The 22,853-nt window shown below is 44.8% G+C and overlaps 1 protein-coding gene across 2 annotated transcripts; it reads left to right on the top strand.

The window, feature by feature from the left end:
- Window positions 1–1,266: 1,266 nt before the first annotated feature.
- On the top strand, window positions 1,267–22,072 carry PLIN1 (perilipin 1). Of its 2 annotated transcripts, XM_081888615.1 has the most exons (9): window positions 1,280–1,460; window positions 2,431–2,494; window positions 3,614–3,818; window positions 6,247–6,329; window positions 8,002–8,254; window positions 11,119–11,273; window positions 15,124–15,267; window positions 17,613–17,858; window positions 19,934–22,072. In XM_081888615.1, the coding sequence occupies exons 2-9, from the start codon at window positions 2,447–2,449 to the stop codon at window positions 20,339–20,341; spliced, it is 1,542 nt and encodes a 513-aa protein (XP_081744741.1). In that variant the 5' UTR covers window positions 1,280–1,460; window positions 2,431–2,446; the 3' UTR covers window positions 20,342–22,072. The 2 variants fall into 2 exon arrangements, with proteins under 2 accessions (XP_081744742.1, XP_081744741.1); XM_081888616.1 differs by lacking the exon at window positions 17,613–17,858 and having other exon boundaries at window positions 1,267–1,460.
- The last annotated feature ends 781 nt before the right edge of the window (window positions 22,073–22,853 follow it).

Here is a 22,853-nt window from a genome sequence, read left to right as displayed (position 1 = left end):
TTCTCTCAGAGCTACCATTTGCAGTGTGATTTAACAATCCATTTCCCCAGGAAACTCTGGGAACTGGAGCTCTAGGAGGGCAGTAGGGGGTCTTCCTACCAGTTCTCAGAACCTGGAGCAAACTACATTCCCCAGGATTTTGAGAGGGAGGAAGCCATGGCTATTTAAAGTGGTATACAAATAGAAACACTGGCTAGAGCATGTGCTTCTGAAGACAGCTTTGTTTAGGGAAGTTTTTAGCATCTGATGTTTTATTGTATTTTTAATATTTTGTTGGAAGCCGCCCAGAGTTGCTGGGGAAACCCAGCCAGATGGGCAGGGAATAAATTATTATTATTATTTTCTCCAGTGCCTGTACTATAGAGACATTCATATTAGCCTCATCTCCCAACTACTCCATAAGTACCCAGGGCACACAGGGTGTCATCCCATCATCCCTAGCTAAGAGGACCAGTGGTCAGGGATCATGGAAACTGTAGTCCCAAAACATCTGGAGGGCCGAGTTTGCCTATGCCTGGTTTGGATGAATCCCCAGCAGGGCTGGCAGCCCAACAGCAAGAGCAGGGCTCAGATCCACCGCCTGAAGCAAATGGTTTCACTTTGCCTTATGCATGGGCCACCCCTGGGCACAACAGCAGCAATATACCATTTTTTTGCTCTATAAGACTCACTTTTTCCCTCCTAAAAAGTAAGGGGAAATGCGTGTGCGTCTTATGGAGCAAATGCAGGCTGCGCAGCTATCCCAGAAGTCAGAACAGCTGCTTTCACTGCGCAGCGATCCCTCTTGCTGTTCTGGCTTCTGAGATTCAGAATATTTTTTTTTCTTGTTTTCCTCCTCCAAAAACTAGGTGCGTCTTGTGGTCTGGTGCGTCTTATAGAGCAAAAAATACGGTAATTCAGCTCTTACTACTCCTACATATATTCATAATCACACTGTCAGCCGTTGATATATTACAAGGCACAATTAGAATGCAATATGAGCTTCAGGTGCTTATGGAATGTAACCAAAAATGTACACATTAACTTGAGCATTTTTTAAGCAAGGAAGCCAGAGACAGAAAGATATCCCAGAGGGGCAACTGGCAGTGCATCCCCTGAAAGCACCTGATTTTTATTTTTATTTTAATGTTTAGGTGCTTTCTGAAGATCTGGAGACTCTGACCCAAAGGGATATAATTTGTCCCTTTGGATTTGTGATTTGCCTCTTGCAGAATTGGCCATTTGAAGATCACAGTTGGGCAACGTTTCGGGCATCCGCCTGAGTTTTACAGAATCCAAGGAGGCTCTTTTGCCCAATTTCCACAGCAGCTTGGCAAGACCCCTGACCCTATTAGCTGGAAGGTGGGGCTTGCTTGAGTTACTGTCTGGGGCAAGACTTGTCTCTGCCAGAGTTGAGACAGCACTGCTGCACGTTCTCCACTTCTGGCACCTTGCTAAAGGCGGTTTGACTTGTGAAGCCGGTGAGTAACATTCTAATTTAGTTATTGCAAAAAGACTCCTATATAGTGAAGATGCTGATATATGTGACTTCTGGAGACTCTTTCCTGGAGCCATGTAGATTAAGGCTGCAATCTTTTCAGGCCCCCCAAAGGCATCTGGTGGTCCACTATGAAAACAGGATACTGGACGATATGTGGCTGTGGTCTGATCCAGCAGAATCGTCTTACTTTCCTATGCTCAGATGCATCTTTTTATTTAGATATTCCACTAAAACAAAAAAAAAAGATGTTTGAGAACTTAGCCTGTCACAAATTCAGCACTGAGTGGTTAAAAAAAGAAAAGAAAGGTAAAATGTTGATTGTATCAAAATTCAGGAAGGAAGCAAAAATTGTGAGCAGGAATGGGTGAGAATTTTTTATTCGCTTTGCATTGCATTTCACTTACTGAAATAACATGCAAAACGAAACACAGCTTTCCTTCAGCGTTCTTACTGCTCTGCATTTTGCAGTGCAAATAATGGTTGCAAAAAAATACATCTATTAAGGTAGAATTAAAATGTATGTGTTTTGTAATTGTTGTTATATATTGGAAATAAGTAAAGCTATATATATTTATTTTTAAAAAGAAAGAAATGAACAAACCTGTCCCTCCCCAAAGGCTGCTTTTGATTCTATTAACAGGGAATAACTGCGACTTTAAATTTCTTAATGCAAATGTAATGTGTCTTGAGAGCCTGAGAAAAAAATAAACTGTGTTTCCCACATTGTTCGAGGGATAATTGCACGTTTATTGCATGTGTAATTATATGTAAAGATCCCCAAGACAGCTGTTTTCCTCATTGAGTCCTGGCACCCAAAGCCGCTTTTCCTGTGTCAGGGTTGAAGTTCCAGGATTGTACAAGCTTAGACTCTTCTGAGGGCTTCCTAAGAAACCACACGGGAAGAATCTCTTGCCTTTGCGCTGCGGATTAATTTGTTCTTTGCACTTTAGTTTACAGGCTAATGCAATGATGGCAGCCAAAAGCAAGCAGCTAATGCAGAACGGAACCCCTAAGGTAAGTGCGTGGGCAGAAATCAAGACAGAGAAACTTGTTCCCTAAAGTGAGAGGATTTATGACGGCTCAGTGCATTTTGAAACACAGGCTCCTTCAGAAGCAACCTTGAACTCTCAAAGTCTGCAGAATGATTGAAGCAGCTTCCACAAATGTTGCTGCTGGCCTGACAAAGCTCCAGTCACTTGTGGGACAATTGTTGTTCCTAAACTGCCCTCAGACGCTGGCGGCACTGTGGGTTAAACCACAGAGCCTAGGACTTGCCGATCAGAAGGTTGGCGGTTCGAATCCCTGCGACGGCGAGAGCTCCCGTTGCTCGGTCCCTGCTCCTGCCAACCTACCAGTTCGAAAGCATGTCAAAGTGCAAGTAAATAAATAGGTACCACTCCAGCAGGAAGGTATACAGCGTTTCCGTGCGCTGCTCTGGTTCGCCAGAAGCGGCTTAGTCCTGCTGGCCACATGAGCCAGAAGCTGTAAGCCAGCTCCCTCGGCCAATAAAGCAAGATGAGTGCCACAACCCCAGAGTCGGCCACAACTGGAGCTAATGGGGTCCCTTTACCTTTACCTTTTAAACTGCCCTCAACGTTCTACATTCATTCATTCATTCATTGTGTTTACTGTATTGGCCCAAATATAAGCCGCACCCGAATATAAGCCACAAATTAAGGGAGGGGGAGAGAGAGAAAAATAATAATACCCAAATAGAAGCCACTTTATTCCTTGCTGCTCCTGGCTGCATACTTGGGGTGGGGGGAGCCACACTGTGTTGCCGGCGGCCTTTCCCCTTCCTCGCTCTCTCCCTTCCCGACCTTGGGGGAAAGGATGGGAGACTACATGCACGGCGGGCGCCGCTTTGCTGAGCACTGTTTGCCCAGAGCTCCTGGATGCATACATCAAGGTCGCAAATATAAGCCGCACTTTAACTTTTCACGGTTGGAATTTGGGGAGGAATGAGGCTTATATTCAGGTCAATACTGTATTTACTGCCTTTTCTCCAATGAACTCAAGGCAGCGTATATGACTGCTTCACAACAACCCTGTGAGGTAGGCCAGGATGAGTGTTTGAGGAATTGAACCTGGAAGCCTTCCCAGTCTTAGTCCCTTACCTTCCTTCCCCAACAGGGAAATGATAGTGCATTGCAGAGGGTCTTGCACCTACCGGTGGTCAATTCAGCATGCAGCAACCTCCAGAAGGCATATTCCGTCACCAAAGAAGTTCATCCCCTGATGGCGTCCATGTGTGGGGCTTATGAGCGAGGCCTCCAGAATGCCGGCTCCATAGCTGCATCGAGCGTGAAGCCTGTGGTAAAAAAGCTGGAACCTCAACGTAAGTCAAATGTGGGGGATCTCTGGCCGGGGGGGGCAAATGTGGCTCTCCAGGCATCTCTATCTGCCCCCCGGAACTCTCCCTCAGCCACACCCACAGCTTTGCACCCTGACGCTTCTTGCCTGGCTGTCATTTGGCCTTGAACCTTTCTAACACCTCTTGCTTGGTTGGGTAGAGGATGGAAAGGAGTGTATGGTTGGGTGTAGAAACTAGCCCTACTGTACAAAGGGGGAAGGGACGCGGGTGGCGCTGTGGGTTAAACCACAGAGCCTAGGACTTGCTGATCAGAAGGTCAGTGGTTCGAATCCCCACGACGGGGTGAGCTCCCGTTGCTCGGTCCCTGCTCCTGCCAACCTAGCAGTTCGAAAGCACATCAAAGTGCAAGTAGATAAATAGGTACCACTCTGGCGGGAAGGTAAACGGCGTTTCCGTGCGCTGCTCTGGTTCGCCAGAAGCGGCTTAGTCATGCTGGCCACATGACCCGGAAGCGGTACGCCGGCTCCCTCAGCCAATAAAGCGAGATGAGCGCCGCAACCCCAGAGTCGGCCATGACTGGACCTAATGGTCAAGGGTCCCTTTACCTTTTACAAAGGTGAAATTTACATTCACATCATCACCCATTTTTGTTTCTGGTCTTTTCCACCACCAGGATGTGGCCCTTGGAAGGTTACCCTGGAAGGAACTTGGCCCTCAGGCAGAAAAGTGTTCCCCACCCCTGATGTAAATACTGTATTTTTTGAGGGATGGAAATGACACAAAGGAAACAAGTGCATTTGTTTAATTCCTGGCCTGGATTGGCCCCATACATTCTCAGGCGGATAATGGGACCACAAAATCCTGTGTGGGTTCACCATGACAAGGCCAGGGAAAGGGAAATATGGTGCCATGACAGAAGCCAACAGGAATGGCAGTTGAATCCAGTTTCCACAGTGGTGAGGGAGCAGCTTCCTCCACTGTAACTAAGGGCAGCAAGCCCACAAATTTTGCTGCCTGGGTTAGAGAAGCAGTGATACACATGTGCACAGACAAACATCTGCTCAAATCAAGGTGCATAAATTTCAGCTAAGTTTCTTTTGAGAGAAAATGTCCCACAAACACCTCTCCACATGTCTGACACTAAAACACACACAAATGCTAAATGAAATAAACATTTCTCTCCTTTCATGACTCCCAAAATCAGCAGCCCGAGGCATTTGCCCCTTTGTACCTAATGAAAGGGCCGGCTCTGTTGGCTCAGCCATAATTGAAATGCTTTTGGAGGAAATGTGTCATGGAAGGTCAGGCAGCAGAGCAGAAGGATTGTGCTTTTCACTTCCCTCTTTTCATTATAAAATTAGATCTTCCCCTGCCACCTTGCTTTGTACATGAACCAGGAAAACACATGATAAAACAAAGATGGCTTCTCTGCCACATGTTTCTTATATAGCTCTGAGGATGTGGAAGGAAGACCCTGGGAATGAGGAATTGTGTGCAGGGTCTCCGTCCAACTACAACACACACACCTGCTTTGTGCTTTCAACTTTAACATGCAAGTATGAGATATAGGAAGGGACGCGGGTGGCGCTGTGGGTTAAACCACAGAGCCTAGGACTTGCTGATCAGAAGGTCGGTGGTTCGAATCCCCGCAACGGGGTGAGCTCCTGTTGCTCGGTCCTTGCTTCTGCCAACCTAGCAGTCCGAAAGGACGTCAAAGTGCAAGTAGATAAATAGGTACACTCTGGCAGGAAGGTAAATGGCATTTCCATGCGCTGCTCTGGTTCGCCACATGCTGGCCACATGACCCAGAAGCTGTACGCCGGCTCCCTCAGCCAATAAAGCGACCCCAGAGTTGGCCACGACTGAACCTAATGGTCAGGGGTCCCTTCACCTTTATGAGATATAGCAATTATACCCAGGCACCCCAGTGAAACAAAAGCCTCCTATTCACAGTATGCAACAGACCCTCCAAATGTTCCTATTTTCCAGATACGTCCCAGTTTCTGATTTGATCCCGGAATAGCCCAGGTTTTCTTAGGATGTCTCTATTTTCATTGGATAAATGTTGGAAAGTATGGAGTTATTCAACTCCCAAGCCATCTCAAGGCAATCCTATATAGAGAAGGTGTTTTTAAATGTTAAATGTTTTATTACATTTTTATATATGCTGGAAGCTGCAGGGAGTAGCTGGGGCAACCCAGTAAGATGTGTGGGGTGTAAACGGTAAAATTATCTTTATGGAATGGGACGTCCCTGTTTTCATTGGAGAAATGTTGGAGGGTATGATGCAGAGATGGAGAATTTGGATGTTGGACTTGGAATTTGGCTTGTTTGGAAATCGTTCTGCATGTGTGTTCTGCATGGACTGCTTGAATCAAACAATTTACAGCTTGCTCCTTCTGCCTGGCTCTGCCCTAGAACTGTGTTAGTATCTGTATCCTCTTTGATTCAGTTGCAGCAGCCAACATCCTGACTTGTCGAGGTCTGGACCATTTGGAACAGAAGATTCCTGCCCTCAACCAGCCAGTGGAGAAAGTAAGTTATGAGACTGCTTTGCTGGATGAGGCCTAAAGTATAGGTAAAAATGTAGAAAGCCAGCTCATTCAAATGTTGTTAAGATGCACCTCTTTGCCCAGACTTTGACAGTTAAGATATTCTGTTATGCGTGACCCAGTTCTTCTTTTGCCAAAAGGTTTTTATTCATTCTCCAAATTTTGACCAATCAATACCAAATTACATCAAATTTACTACATTTCCCCCCGAAATATGATGACCTCCCATTCTTCTTCCTAGATGTGTCCCTATTTCTCCCTATTTACTGCTTTTTTTCCATTTTTATTTGTTTGTTTGTTTATACTTTTCAAGTTTATACATTTCACTCGTTTTATACATTTCGCTAACTTTACAATCATTTTGACATTTCAAAACTTGACTCCCCCCTCTTTCTACAGTTCCTTAAATTTGTTTTTAATACCTTCTGCATATCCAAATTACCGTATTTTTTGCTCCCTAAGACTCACTTTTTTCCTCTTAAAAACTAAGAGGAAATGTCTGTGCGTCTTATGGAGTGAATGTGGGGCCCCTGGAGCTAAATTGCCGGAGTGCGGCACGCTCCTGAGCTGCTCTTTGGGGCTGGCGGGGGAAACCCAGGCTTCCCCCTCCAGCCCTGGGAGCAGCAAGCAGGCTGTGCTCAGATGCCCCATGCTCCTGAGCAGCTCTGGGGCAGCCTGCGAAACCAGAACAGCTACAGGGACCGCTGTGCAGTGCTCCCTCTAGCTGTTCTAGCTTCTGCCTAGCTTCATCCCGCTGCCCTGCGGAGGCTTCACGTGGCTATCCCTGGCTTTTGCGGGCGGTGCGTCTTATTGTCCGGTGCGTCTAATAGAGTGAAAAATACGGTGACTTGATTTACTCATTTGTTCATCTTCTTAAATATATACTCTTATAAAAACTGCAGGTTATTACAATAATCCTGCCAATTTTTTATCGGTTTATAATTTAAATATTCAAGAAACAATTTCCATTCTTTTGTATATAAAAAATTGTTATCTTGATTTCTTCTTATTCTGGTAAGTTTTGCCATTTTTGCATATTCCATAAGTTTTTGTATCCATTCTTCCTTTGCTGGGAATTCTGCTTCTTTCCATCTGGGAACAAGTAACATTCTTGCCACTGTAATTGCGTACATGAATAAGTTTCTATACATTTTAGGTAGTTCTGTCCCTATAATTTCCTATTTACTGCTTTATATTCCAATTCACATTTCAACCCTTATATCTAATCTTGAACTTCAAATCTTCCAAATTAATTCTTTCTCCTTCTCCCTCAGCTATCTAGTTTTCAATTCCTGCCCGTATACTTAGCAATATCTGATACAGCAAAAGCAAAAACAAATGAGGTCTCCCAGTTCCTTGCCTCTCCCCCTTAAATCCTTACTTGTTGTTTCTGTACTAATTCTTTCTTTGTTTTCATCTTGCATGTGTGTAGATCTGGGATGCACTTCTTCGGTTGAATCTATTCTGTTGTGTTTCGGCCATTATAAGAGTTCTGTGTTTTACCTTTATAACTGTAATAGTTTTATTTGATTTCACAACAGTATACATTATGTTGTTGTAACCTGCCCTGAAACATTATAGTGACAGACAGGTAAGCACCCTTTTAAAAAAAGTAAAATAACAATCTTCTTCTCTGTTATCTCCTTCTGCTTTAGGTTACATCTGATCTAAAGGACTCCATCGTAACTTACATGCAAAGTGCTATGCGCTCAGTTATGCACACCTTGGACCGAGTCATGGGACTGGGTGTCAAAAGCTGCAAGCAGCCCAAGGGTAGCTTGAGGGACGCAGCAGAGTATGCCAGGACCAGTCGAGTGAGCCAGCTGGCTGAAGCTGGAGTAGACGCGGCCATTGGCAAACTGGAGAAGCTGGTGGACTTCATCTTACCAAAAACTGAGCACGAGTCAGGTTAGTTAGTACAGGGACAGACTTTGGTAATCTTTCGTAATACGGTGCCCTGTGCCAAGCCAAAATTTGAGATCTTCTCAATTAGAGATCTTCTCAGACTTGCAACTTGCAATGCCCTGTGTGGGGAAACTGTCTACACCACTCTAAATCCAGCGCTGCTTAGTACCATTGCAGTGGTACCTATGGTTACGAACTTAATTCGTTCCGGAGGTCCGTTCTTAACCTGAAACCATTCTTAATCTGAGGTACCACTTTAGCTAATGGGGACTCCCGCTGCCACCGCATGATTTCTGTTCCCATCCTGAGGTAAAGTTCTCAACCCGTGGTACTACTTCCAGGTTAGCAGAGTCTGAGGTGTTTATAACCTGAGGTACCACTGTACCTGATTTTGTGGGTGGGTCATAGGGTTGCCCTCTTTTGAAGAGCAAAAAAGAGGACGCGTTTGCCAACTTCTACTTTGAACTATGGATCACTAGGATGATTCTCATTTTACATGCCCCTGAAAAAGAGGACGTGTCTTAGAAAAAAGAGGACATATGGCAACCCTAGCTGTTGTTAGGTCGCAGATATGCCAAAAGAGAACAAAGCAGCCCCTCTGTTGCAAAAACGGAAATGGTGAATTTGTGGTGGATTGTCTACCCATCTTCCTCAATGTTGCCAATCCCCAAATAGAAACAAAGAAAACTGCTTTCTACTGTTTAGAAAGTCCACCTAGCTTGCAACGACTTTCATTAGGGGTTCAGGCAGGGCTGTCTCCCAGCCCTATCTGTAGATGTCAGGAACTGAAGCGGAGACCTTCTGCATGCAAAGCAGATGCTCTTATCACTGGGCTACAGCCCTTTCCTACTACGTATCGCATATGGGAATTCAGTAATTTCCACAAGGTGGCACTGGAGATGCTTCTGTTTCCAATACTCGGGGTACTTCATGGAACTATTTGGATTCAAACCACAGTTTATTATTTCTTTTTAACAGAAACTCATACTGCAAATTGCTTAACATGTCCCATCTGAAATTAATAAAAAGAACTGAGGTAAAATGGCCATTCAGACAGAGTATTATTAGCTGAAATTACATGCACCATTTTTTTCTGCTTAGCAGCAAGTCATTAGGTCATTAGGTAAAGGTAAAAGGTTAAACCCTTAAACTAATTAAAAACTAGGAGTTGTGTCCAATATTATCACTTGGATTATGTAAAGGTCTTTGATTCTAGTGGAACCTCCTATCAGCAGAATGGGGAAGGCAGGCAATGTTTGCATATTCACTCTCCCCTCTGCACCCCCCCTTCACCCCCCTTTCGTCCAACCTGCTCCAGAGAGGGGGAGTTCACCCTTCAGGGCATCATGGGAGTTGGCATAGGGCTGTAGAGGGGAGGATGAATCTGGAAAAATAGCCACCCTCCCTGTTCCACTGATGGGAACCTTCACAGAAACAATGGAACCTTTCTTCCAATACAAGGACATCATTGGTTTCAAGACAATCCCTTATAACTGGACACCAAAAAAGACATTCATGATTAACCAGCAGCATCTTATCTAAATTATTTTTAACATGAGTTGTTTTTAAAAACTGTGGGTGACAGTAAGGATGCGGGATAAATTTGATTCCATTCACATTTAATGATGAACCTACCTAATTCACACTTTCTGAAACAATACTATGGTCTCTGCCACAACAAATACACTTTTGACAACATCTACAACAGACTTTTTGCAGGAAGGAAAGTGACTGGGAAATGCCCTAAAAAAAGTGTGAGATAAACAATTTGTTGATGGAAAGATGTAGAACTTCCAAGCAAACAAATAAAGATGGATGCTCAGTAAAGAATGGACATAGTATTCTAACCTCTATGGAACTTTGTGCAAAAAAACAGATTGTCCAAAGGGAGCTAGAGGGAATGAGAGTGTATGCCCTATGCCAGTTTTTATGTGAACTGCCCTAAAAAGCTGGGGGAATTAATGAATGGGCAAGATTATGCAGATGTCATTCATTGATCAGTTCATTAAAACTAGTCTGATGGATTGGTTAACTATGCAACCTTATGCATGTCTAGCTAGAAGTCAATTCTTTCAAGTTCAATAGGACTTATTCTGAAGAAAGCGTGTGTAGGATTGCAGCCTAAAACTTCTTTAACCTTACTTTAAAACTGTCACCTTTGACAGCTATTGTGGAAGTGTAAGGTGCAGCTTATACTCACACCAAACTGTCTTGCCATTCTATTTAATTTTTGAGAAAGCAGGCCTGAGTCTGCTACTTGAAAGAAAATTGAAGCAGAAAGAGGAGAGATTATCTTGCTTATATTTATAAAGATGGAACTAAAAAGAGAATGTGGGTTTTTTAGTCATCAGCTGCCTATAACCTGGCCTGTTTATTAGTAGGTAAAGGTCCCCTGGATGGTTAAGTCCAGTCAAAGGTGACTATGGGGTTGTGGCGCTCATCTCGCTTTCAGGCCGAGGGAGCTGGCGTTTGTCCACAGACAGCTTTCTGGGTCATGTGGCCAGCATGACTAAACCGCTTCTGGCACAACGGGACACCATGACCGAAGCCAGAGCACACGGAAATGCTGTTTACCTTCCTGCCGCAGCACTACCTATTTATCTACTTGCACTGGTATGCTTTTGAACAGCTAGGTTGACAGGAGCTGGGACAGAGCAATGGGAGCTCACCCCATCTCAGGGTTTCGAACCGCCAGCCTTCGAATTGGCAAGCCCAAGAGGTTCAGTGGTTTAGACCACAGTGCCACCTGGGTTCCCGTTTATTAGTAGGGATGCTCTGCAGAGGCATTTAACCTCTTTGTCTAATATCGCTGGTCTTGCTCCTTGATTGCATGTATATTCTCATCTCCCCACATTTTTCTTCTCTAGTACACAAGCCTCCGGGGAGTTGTGAGTCGAGCATCTTTGGGAGGATAAGATCTTTAGCTGTTACTGCTTTCCACCGTGCATACAAAAAGACCACCCTAAACATCCAGCACGTAAGAGACAAAGGGCAGGATTTGGCAACTTGGATCCCAGGTCTGGTAAGTGTCTCTGCCTGGAATTCCCTTGGCTAAAATGAGTGTGGCTGTTGTACCAAGTGCTGGATTAGCACGTAAAAGTTTAATTTAGGGCTTAGCATGTAATAGTTTAATTTAGGGCTTAACTACACATTCATTTTCTATTTTAAGCATCACTCATAATAACTTTCCCCATGGCTCCCACTGTTCTAGGACCGTTTGAATTCCCTGCCCAAAATTAAACGAGCCATCGTCAGGACACAGTCGTAAAAATCGTAACGCCATTGTTTCTTTAGACCATATTTATCGGTTCTTAATGCTCTCACTGTGCTCATGAGGACTGGAAACATAAAAATAAAGTAAACAAACAAGAAGTAAACAGAAATGCCACGAAGCCCATCTGGTGCATGTCAAGCATGGAACTTTAAGAAAGAACCAAACCGCTCAGAACTTACTATTATTATTATTATTATTATTATTATTATTATTATTATTATTATTATTTTACTGCTCCTCATCCTAGTATCACAGGACGGTTTACAATATAAGAATACAAAAATATGCAACATAATAACAAACAAACAAAATAACCCATCCACACACAGTTCAAAGGGCCATAGTTTGGTCCTTGGTCTCTTTTGGAGATGCTTTCTGGCAAGAGTAACATCAGGAGATTCTGAGGGCCTGATAGAGAGGCCTGGGGACCCTGGGCCTTAGGTTCTCCACCCTTGGTCTAACCATTGCACTACATTATTGGCCTACATAGAGAAATAATTTGACCTACATTCCTAAGTAAGCCAATTCCTAACTCTGTTCCTAATTTATTTTTAGGATTATATAATAGTTTCCTGTGTTTCCTTTTAATGTGGGGTTCTGATCTCCACTAAAGACTTTATCTCTGAGCACTAGGTTCACAAATGAAGATGAAAAGGCTGGTTTATTTTTAACTGGCTCTGTATTGATTCATGACTTTGATTAACATCCTTCCTAAAGCCATGAACTCTCCCTCGTGGAGTCATGGGAGCATGGGTTTTGAACAGGAGGAGGAAGACACACAAATTATCCCCCTTGGTACCTCCTTCCCAACTTCCTGTTGAGTTTGTGCCTGGGAACCATCACATAGCTACTTCCCCTCCCAAGACCTTCTTTCCCCTCACTCCCCATGTATGTCTCCCGAGGACTGGGTCCTCCTGGCTCCAGTCCCAATATAGAGAGATGTCTTGGGTGCCCAAGATTAAGCAGAACATGTTGTGGTTCCCTTGAGCTGGGATTTGCATGTGCAGCTTCTGGAAGAAGCTACCAAATACTCTGAAGAGTGTTTTCACTCTTGAGAGCTCATGTGGTGTAGTAGTTTAGGGTGTTGGACTAGGACTGCAAAGAGGGAAACCTGGGTTCAATTTGCCCCTCTGCCACACTCAGTTGATGGGCTTAGGCAGTGGGGTTTTTTTCCTTAAAAAATGTTTAAGGGTACTCTCATTTTGACTCAAGAAAACCACCATTTTATAGTTCAAATCAGGGAAAATAAATACAGAAAATGGACAAAAGTACAAAGAACATGTGTTACCTCATATTACACAGCTGCCGGCTCACAGTAACTTCCACATTGGCATGAGGTTGTGTGCACTAGCATCTTCCCGATTCCTCTGCTTGCTGTTGGTGTCTGTCGCCAGATGTCATCCTTTCAAAAACCTTGAATTTACATACACTTGAAGGCTCCAAGGAGGGCCTACCAGTTTTATTAACATTAAGTTGGCTACAGAGTTTAAATGCAATGAAGCTCTTGTTGGAGTCAGTATTAAATTCATCTGAGAGAAGCCACATTCACATTCACTTGTTGAAATTGGGGTGTTCATGATTATGTTTAAAAGAGGCATAAGAGGTGATGGAATCTTCTTTTCTGAAAAGTACTCTCGAAACCCTTTAGGATTTATCTAACAAGAAGTCCAAATCTGTCACGCCAGTTCATTATTTCTGTTTCGCCAAAGGTTAAAGGAGGATTATCTGGCCAAGTTTTACAATCCAACACAGGGTAGCAATGGAACAGACGATTCACCGTGCTAGAGAAGAAACTAAAATTTTTAACATTTTTAGTTTCTTCTCCCGTTAGCTTCAACAACATGTTTAGGGGTATGCGTACCCCCAGGGGGAAAACCACTGGACTTAGGTCACTTGCTATCTCTTAGCCTAACCTACTTGATGAGAAGATAAAGTAGAGTGGCCACATGACCTACTTTGTAGAGGAAACTCCTCTATTTGAAGGTCTGCATGTTTTTAGGAGTCTTCTGTTTGAAGGGCTGCCCAAGCCAAGCTGGGTTAAAAGATAAAGAACTCTAAGAAGGGAGAGCAGGAGGGATCTTGAAGTTCACAAAAATATCGGTCACCTGGGCACAAGTTTCCCCCATTAAGGTGAGGTGTATTGTATTCCTACATAAGATACAGTACTTAACCACCAACCTTTGTAGCTGGTGACCTTTTCCTGTAGCATGAGTCATACTGGGAGGTGGGGAAGAACTCCTTTTAGCTGCTCTGGTGGGGTAGTGAAATGCTTAAAAGTGAACAATGTGTAGCAAATTATTTTATTTATGGAAAGTGTTCATTATGAGTACATAAAAGCTTTCAAATATAAAAATAATTCTTCGTATTCAATTTATACATTTCTGACTCTAACAATTTATAGACAGTTAAAACACAGCGAGACACCTGAGCTTGATGATGGGGTTCTAGATGCTTGAATGAGGTGTGTTTGCCAGCCAGGGATAGCTCAGTTGGTAGAGCATGAGACTCAGGTTCATGAATTTGAGTCCCATGTTGGGCAACTTTCCTTCATTGCAGAGGGTTGGATTAGATGATCCTTGTGGTCCTTTCCAACTCTACAATTCTATGATTCTCTGATTTCTACACTTACACCAATACATAGAAATCACTGGCCCTGTCAGGGGACTGACATCGGAACAGGGGAGGGAGGCAGGGGGGCTGTTGGGATACAGAGAGCCTCCGAAACTCCTGAGGAGCAGTTCCTCTTCCAGCGGTGGGAAAAGCCACACCTCCAGTGGAGAAGAGAGGGAAGGGGCCAGCCAAGTGAGGAAAGGGCTCGAGGATGCTGCTGGGAGTCCCAGCGCCTCACCTCGCCAGGCTGGCCAGGAGGGACGCACACCACTTCCGTCGCCCAGCTTGCGCAGAGGGGTGAAACGCAAGGAGGGGAGGAGGAGGCTTGGGGTGCCAAAGTTCTTATGTTGGGGGAGAAGCCGGAAGGGGCCACTCCCGGATTCTGCAAGTGACTAAGACGGACATGAACTTTGTAGATCTGCACTGTAAATAGTTTGCACAATTGTAATCGTTTAGTCGTTTAGTCGTGTCCGACTCTTCGTGACCCCATGGACCAGAGTGCGCCAGGCACTCCTGTCTTCCACTGCCTCCTGCAGTTTGGTCAAACTCATGCTGGTAGCTTCGAGAACACTATCCAACCATCTCGTCCTCTGTCGTCCCCTTCTCCTTGTGCCCTCCATCTTTCCCAACATCAGGGTCTTTTCCAGGGAGTCTTCTCTTCTCATGAGGTGGCCAAAGTATTGGAGCCTCAGCTTCAGGATCTGTCCTTCCAGTGAGCACTCAGGGCTGATTTCCTTAAGAATGGATAGGTTTGATCTTCTTGCAGTCCATGGGACTCACAATAAAACCTGTAAAAGACAGGTCGGAGTCCTGCCTGGTTACTCACGAGCAACCACCATCAGTGTCTGACAGACCCTTTGAAATTTGGACTTTGAGGTGCCCAAAGTGACAAAGAAATCACTTCTCACCCATGTCCAATTAATTTTAATCTGCATGCCTTCTTTGGGCCTGGAAACGCATGGACTCTTCACCATCTTCTTCTGTGCAGGTTGTCTTGGCCCGACAGAGCTCAAAGAAGGTCCTGAAGATCATCACTGGTGTTCAGAGCGCAGAAACTGGCTGGCTAAGCAAGAAGGTTCAGAAGGTGCCAAAGAAAGAGGAGGAAACCAAGAAAGATGACACTGTGAGAAAGGTACAACTTTTGAAATCATTATTCTTGGACTATGTGCATGGTGCATGTGTGGAACATAGATCAATGACAGAAACCATCCTTTGCACGCAGACCGTCCCAGATTCAATCCTTGCCATGTCCAGGTGGGCCTATAGGAAACTGCATAGAAAAATGTGTTTAAGATAAATTTGCACTAAAATACTAATGAGTTTTCATGGGGAATATTTTTAAGGACAAAATGCTGCAGATATGTGGTGGATTGAATTTAATGTTAGGAAAACGAGAAACTTAGAGAGCTGAAATGAACAGATCCTTCCACCGTTACATAGAATAATTACCCTCCACCAAGACTTTCATCTTGCTTAAAAGAAAACCTCAGGAACAAAGAAGAGTAGTTTTTAGTTTTATGCAAAAGGGGAGCAGCTTTCCAAATCTTTCAAACTCCCATGTTCACAGAGAAAACTTAAAATGTGGAGATATATGATATCCACCAGAGTTCTGTTTTGCACTGGAGAAGCAGAGTTAGCTTTTTAGGAGATTAGCTTTGGCATGTAAATAAATGGTGTTAACCTGTTGAATCCAGCTGTTTTGGGCTTGAGGTAGCCAGGCATTTTGCTTTTTTCCTCCATTGGGTGCAACTGGGGGAGTCAAACCAGAGGCCAAATTTCCACAGGAAATTCATCCTCTATCCAAACAGCCAGGGGAAGGAAATGGCGGGAGCTTTTTCCCAAGGGGACATGGCATTAAAAAGCCACACACGGGGTCTTTGATTATATCAAAGACCCTGGAAATTCTGATGTTATTACTATTATGACCTCTGTTCAGTGTTGGGGACTTTCAGGAAAACTTAATTTTACAATTTTTCCATTGTCCTAAATTGATGGAGCTCTGATTTGACATGTTTACCCAGAGAAAATTGAATGTGCTACTGTGTATTGGGAGCAGAAGGGTTGGGATGTGGGAGAAATGTGATTTTATTTTTGTTTGCATTTTAATGAAAAACTACCTAATTCACCCTTCTGCAAACCCAGGATGTGAGCTGACACACAGTTATGCTTTTAAATTTGTACTGCTCCAAATTCTGCAATTCAGTTTGCCAACAAACCAATATGTACAAAAATGCACATATTGAGCGGAAACGTGTGTAAAAATGCATAGGTTAGTGGAAACAGCATACAAGAATGCATTGTAGCAGGAAAAAATGCTTGAAAAAATGTGCATATTACTCAAAACAGAATTAAGAAATGTGTTGGTCAAGAGAAATTTGCACAGAAATGCTAGAACATTTTCAAATTACTGCAGAAACATGGTAATATTGGGAAAATGTGAAACTGAGAGAAATTAAAATTGCCAGAATTCTCCATCCCTAGTGGTGGGAGAGATTCTGTGGGAGCGAAGCCATCACTTCCCCTAAAGTCTGTGAGATCACACCAGCCAGGGCAAAGAGTTGGTGAGGGGGATAATTTTATTTGTAGCACACCCTGACCTGGTTCAGCCTTAAAAAAAAAAGTTTAAGTCCTCATTGATACTAACTGGGTCCCATTGACACTCGTTTTTCATCCTTCTTGGGGTTATGTCAGGGGTACAGTAGAGTTTGGGATCCATCAGATCCAAGATGTTCTCAGATTCACACATGGCTCACCCTGCTTCTGGTCCTATTGCTCCACAAACCAGACCTAATGATGCTTAGCACCCTTAACAAACTACAGTTCCCAGGATTCTATGGGGAACTGGTGACCCGGAAACTACAACTAATCGAGAACGCAGCAGCTAGACTGGTGACTGGGAGTGGTCACCGAGACCACATAACACCAGTCCTGAAAGACCTACATTGGCTCCCAGTATGTTTCTGAGCACATTTCAAAATGTTGGTGCTGACTTTTAAAGCCCTAAATGGCCTCTGCCCAGTATACCGGAAGGAGCGTCTCCACCCCCATCATACAGCCCAGATACTGAAGTCCACCTCTGGGAGCCTTCTGGCAGTTCCCTCCCTGCGAGAAGTGAGGTTGCAAGGAACCAGGCAGAGGGCCTTCTCGGTAGTGGTGCCCACCCTGTGGAACGCCCTCCCATCAGATGTCAAGGAAATAAACAACTATCTGACTTTTAGAAGACATCTGAAGGCAGCCCTGTTTAGGGAAGTTTTTAATGTTTGATGTTTTATAGTGTTTTTAGTATTCTGTTGGGAGCTGCCCAGAGTGGCTGAGGAGGCCCAGCCAGATGGGTGGGGTGTCAATATAGTAGTAGTAGTAGTATTTAAAGTGATATGAAACCACTTCAAATGAATGGTGCAGATGTGGTAATGGGTACTCATATGGGAAAGTCATGCTTGCTCAACCAAGATCCTTGGCTTTCTTTTCTGCTTCTAGACAGCAAAGCAAGTTGAGGCACAGAGCTTGGTGGGCAGTGTGTCTCAGAACCTGCAGACGTCGTGCTTCTCCATCGCCTCAAGGGTGAAGGATGCCCCTGCTACTGTCTGGAATGCGGCTGGGCAGCTTCTGCAGGTTTCTCCACAGAGGGCCATGTCTGAGGCAGGAGACAAAGTGGACCTGTTGAAAGAGACCTTTCATAATATCACAGGCAACCTGCTGGGAACATTCTCCTCCTATGTACCTGTAAGTCACATCTCCCTCCTGTAGGATGAGAGGTGGAGTGGTGGGCATATTTGGAGTTTGGATCTCCGTAATTGGAGTGGGAGGTGTTGCAGCTTGAATTTTCATGAACCATTTGCCTATGCACAAACTAGCTTGTCATTTAGAATGGGGAGGCGAAATCCGATTCATTTCACATTTCAAAGTGGACCTACCTCTAACTGGCATTTTTCCAAAGCAATGTGTGAACCAAAACACAACCATCATTTGAAGTTTGCAACCCTCCGAATGTTGCAATGCAGCTCTCCAGCCAGGTAATAGGTACAAAAATGCAGATAAATGCATCTATAGCATACAGCAATGGCTTATATTACACGTACAAAAACGTATCAGGGGAAATTACTTTGCCAAAATGTGTATACTAGGCAAAATTGCGTACAAAAAATTCTTTGGGGAGACATTTGTGCGAAAATGCTGATAAATTTTCATGAGGAATTCTGTTTGTTTAAAAAAATACAGATTGATGTGGTAACATGGAGAACTGAATTGAAGAATGAGAAACTAATATTGACATAGTCACCATTCTCCATCCATCTCTCTTTCACAAACACAAATACAGACACAGACTTGCTGGTTGCCTTAGGTCTTTTCCCTGTGTGCCCAGGCCACATGGGAGTAGCTTTCCTGTGATTCTACCCTATGTGGATGTAAATACCACAACCACCTGGATGTAGCTCATTGAATGGGTCTTTCCCACGCTGCTGACACACACACCCTCTTTGGGCCAGGGACATACTGGGTAGAAAGGCACTGCTCATGCAGGTGCAATGGTCATGCACATACAGCACAATGCCAAAAGTTGAAGACTGTAGGATGTGGGTTGCAGCCTTTGCAGAGATCTCTAAAGCAGTGGTGGGGAACCTGTACCCTACAGATCTTCTTGTACTTCAGCTCCCATCAGCCTCAGTCAGCATGGCCAGTGGTCAAGGGTGATAGGAGCTGTAGTCCACCAAAATCTGGAGGGCAACACTTCCTCACTCCTGCTCAGAGGCCACACCTGTTGTTGGCATCAGTAGCGTGCCCCAGTATCGTAAGTGTTGGGAAACTGTATACGTGCAGCTACTCACACAGAGTCAATTAAGGTTTGGCAGATAGCCAGAAGGCAATCTGAAGGAGTAAGTCTACCTTGTGATAACAGAGACATGGAGACAACTCCCTGATTGGTGAAGCTCTCTCAAGGGAGTGATAATTAATGGGCTACTAACTGGGAGTTCCACGTTCAGAGGTTTAGAGTTCTGTGTGTCAGTGTAGAAGTTGTGAGTAGTGTATGAGAGAGCTAACAAAAGATCTGTGTTCTGTTCCTGTAAATAATGGTAAAGGTAAAGGTACCCCTGCCCGTACGGGCCAGTTGTGTCCAACTCTGGGGTTGCGCACTCATCTGGCTTAAGAGGCCGGGGGCCAGCGCTGTCCGAAGACACTTGCGGGTCACATGGCCAGCGTGACAAGCTGCATCTGGTGAGCCAGCGCAGCACACGGAAACCCTGTTTACCTTCCCGCTACCTTCCCCCTGTTTATCTACTTGCACCTGGGGGTGCTTTCGAACTGCTAGGTTGACAGACGCTGGGACCGAGCAATGGGAGCGCACCCCGCCGCAGGGATTCGAACCGCCAACCTGACAATCGGCAAGTCCTAGGCGCTGAGGTTTTACCCACAGCGCCACCCACTTCCCCGTTCCTGTAAATAGTCCACTGTATATAATAAACACCTAACTACAAGTTCCTGGTTCCTGCTTCATCTATCCTGTCTGCAGCCAAGTTGCCAATTGCTTCCGTGGATTCTGCGTGTACTCTGCTAGGTCTGGCTAAGGTCCTGCAACTAGTCAGAAAGTTGCAAAACACCAGTAGGTTTTGCCAATAGTAAGAACGTTTGTGCAAAGTTCTGTCGTAAGTGCTTGAACCCATCCTGCAGAAACCAATCTCCAAAGGTTGAGTTGGGAGGAATTTCCTGAAAAATTATAGGGTCTGGGTTTACCCATCCAAAATTCACACCTCTCTCTCTTTCTCTCTTTCCATATCCACTCTCTCCCACCCCTGGTTTAGCTTCCAAAGATCTCGGTGAAGCAAGAGGAGACTGCAAGCGTGCCCGTGGCTAATTCTGAGTCAAGTCAAGACCAGGAAGCTACCCAGCCTGTGAGCACAGATGCTGAGGAGGAGGAGAAGAGGGGTCTGGCGTATCAGCTCCTAGGAATTCGGCGGTCTAGCCGAGGTCATCATCCCCTCTCCTTCCTCAATCTTGATGAGCCCCTTCCTCCTCAGCCAACCCCCTCCCAACATCGGAGCCCAGCCTTTGAATCTGAGCATGCAGGATCCCGCAAATCTGCTTTCTCCCCCTACAAGAATTGGGCTGGCAGCAGGAGATTGAGCGAAGGGCTGTGCCGCCCCAGTTCGCAGGTTGTGTACACCAGGGCTCATACAAGCCTCTATAGCACCACGTTCAAGAAAGACTAAGCCAATAAGAGGCCCAAACCCTCCGCTTAATATCTTGTTCAGTCTCTTGAGTCTACTGCCCCTGCTGGCTTTGCAAGCTGTATAACATTAGAATATATCAGGTAGAGCCCGGCCTCCTCAAAAAGAACATTGTGGGGTGAGGAACTGACTCAACCCCTAGGAGAGTGTGATCAGGATAAGGACCACAGTACGTGAGGCTAGTAACCCATTTCCCCACACCAGAGAAAAAATATTCTCCTCCAAACCTTCTATTCCTCAGCCCAGTGATGAAGAGAAATAGCTTTGACAATTTTTATCAGGGCCGCAACCTGAGGAGTTATGTGTTATGACTCCACACTGTGTCATAGTCCTAATCTTGTATTTAAAACAAACAAACAAAACAAACCTCCAGACATGTTAAATCAGGAATGGGGAATCTGTGACCCTCTGGTAGGGATGGGTGACCCTGTCAATTTCGTTTCTCTCGGGGGATTTTTAGTTCCGTATTAGTTTTCAATTTTTCTTTTTTTAAAAAACACCTTGTGAAAATTAATCGGCATTTCAGGGCCAATTTCTCTTAACAAATGCATGATTTTTGCCTAATATGCACATTTCTGCCAAGGAATTTCCCCAAATATAACGCATTTTTGTAAGCTAATTTCACTAACATATGCATTTCTAGGCACACTTTACCCAAGCGCATGCATTTTTTGAACACTCTAATTGGCTGGAGAACAACACAGCAAAGTTTGCAGATGTGCAAATCTCAAGGGACGGCTTAGTTTTGGCTCACGTGTTGTTTAGGAAAGTGTGAATAAGGCATGTTAACCTTTAAATGCGAACTGAATTTAATTTCTCCCCATTCTTACCCTCTTGAGTTTTGTTGGACACCAAGTTCCATCAGCCCCAGCTAGCACAGTCAGTGGTCATGAATGATGAACATTGGAGGGCCACACATTCCTCAGCCCTGCCAAATGCATTGACATGCTTAACATAATGTCTTGTTTGACCTTAAGAACCATAGCTAAAGACAACCTTCCTTACTTGGTTGGGCTACTTACATTCCCAGTTGGGGCTTTAAACGAATGGCAAATCAGTGATTTCCTCCTAGCCGACAGAAACATAGAACCATAGAATTGTAGGGTTGGAAGGGCCTACAAAGGTCATCTAGTCCAATCTCTTACAATGCAGGGATATTTTGCCCAAATGTGGGGGTCAAAGCTACAACCCTGAGATTAAGAGCCTCATTCTCTACCAAACTGAGCTATCCCTGGCCAGCAAACACGCCTCCTTCGAGCATCTAAAACCCCACCATCAAACTCACGTGTGTCTATGTGTTTTTAGTGTCTATGAATTGTTAGTGTCAGAAATGTATAATATGAACACTTATTTGGAAGCTTTGATCTACTTTCCATAAATAAAATAATTTGCTATGCATTATTCCCGTTTAAGCATTTCACTACCCTATCAGAACGGCTAAAAGGAAAGAGAGAGAGAGAGAGAGTTTTCTGTTTTACAATTTAAAGTACTCATTTTTACATCCTTAAAATATCCATGACTTCCCTTCTTCTCGTTCCATGGTTCATTTCACAATCCCTGCATATTTTACAGAAACTATACCATTCAGCGTTCCATTATTACATCCGTCATAACTTATTTACACTGTTGAATTTAGCTTAATGCTGCCAGCATTTTCAGCTGTACACAGTTATTTTCCATGTATTCAATAAACATTTTCCAATCTTCTCTAAACACGTGTTCTTCTTGTTGTCTTATTCTGTTCCACTGTTGAGCAGCTCTTTCAGTCAGAAAGTTCTTCCTGGTGTTTAGTCAAAACATCCTTTCTTGTAACTTGGGTCAGGTCCTACACTCTTGAGCAGTGGCATAGGAAGAGGGGTGCGGGCAGCCCTGGGTGTCATCACTGAGGGGGGAGACAAAAAATGACTCCCGCACCCACCGCATGCCAGTGGCGTAGCATGGGGGTGCAGGGGGGGCTGGCCGCACCAGGCACAACATCTGGGGGGGCGCATTCGCACTCGCAGCTCTCTGCCCCTACTAAAATCCACTGGTTAGGGGGCGCAAATTACTTGCCTTGCCCCGGCTGCTGACAACCCACGCTACGCCACTGCCACATGCCCCTTCCTACACCACTGCAGGAGCACTCTCCCCTCGAGTGATTTCCAAAAACCAGAAGCATTGCTGCCTCCAACTTTGCAGGCAGAGCACAGCCTTTATGGCTAGTAGCCTTTGACAGCCCTCTCCTCTCCATCTTCCTCACCTGCTCGCTTTGGTACAGTAAGTCTTCACGGAATCGGGAGAGTCCCAGCGCAGCCAGCTGGGAAGAAAGCGAGGCTCCCCCTGGAGGCCAAGAGGGCTGGTGGGGATCTTCCTGACAGGTTTCAGCCGCCTGGAAGGTTTCCAAGGCTTGATTGGGTTGAAATGGGCTGAGGCTGCTTGGGACAGGTTTCCACGACGGCTTTTCTGGTATTGTCGAGGGCGGTGTGGGAGTGAGTTAATACTCCCCCCCCCCCAG

The sequence above is a fragment of the Podarcis melisellensis genome (genome assembly GCF_964234715.1).
Source record: "Podarcis melisellensis genome assembly, chromosome: 14".
NCBI lineage: Eukaryota > Metazoa > Chordata > Lepidosauria > Squamata > Lacertidae > Podarcis > Podarcis melisellensis.
Note: the sequence above shows the minus strand (reverse complement) of the source record. Positions and strands in the feature narration are given on the sequence as shown.

What these genes read in the sequence shown, in the direction of transcription:
- PLIN1 (XM_081888615.1), top strand. Translation starts at nt 2,447, where the DNA reads ATGATGGCAGCCAAAAGCAAGCAGCTAATGCAGAACGGAACCCCTAAG. An exon ending in TCAACCAGCCAGTGGAGAAA is followed by an intron (nt 6,330 to 8,001) that starts GTAAGTTATGAG and finishes CTTCTGCTTTAG; the next exon opens with GTTACATCTGATCTAAAGGA. An exon ending in AAAAACTGAGCACGAGTCAG is followed by an intron (nt 8,255 to 11,118) that starts GTTAGTTAGTAC and finishes TTTCTTCTCTAG; the next exon opens with TACACAAGCCTCCGGGGAGT.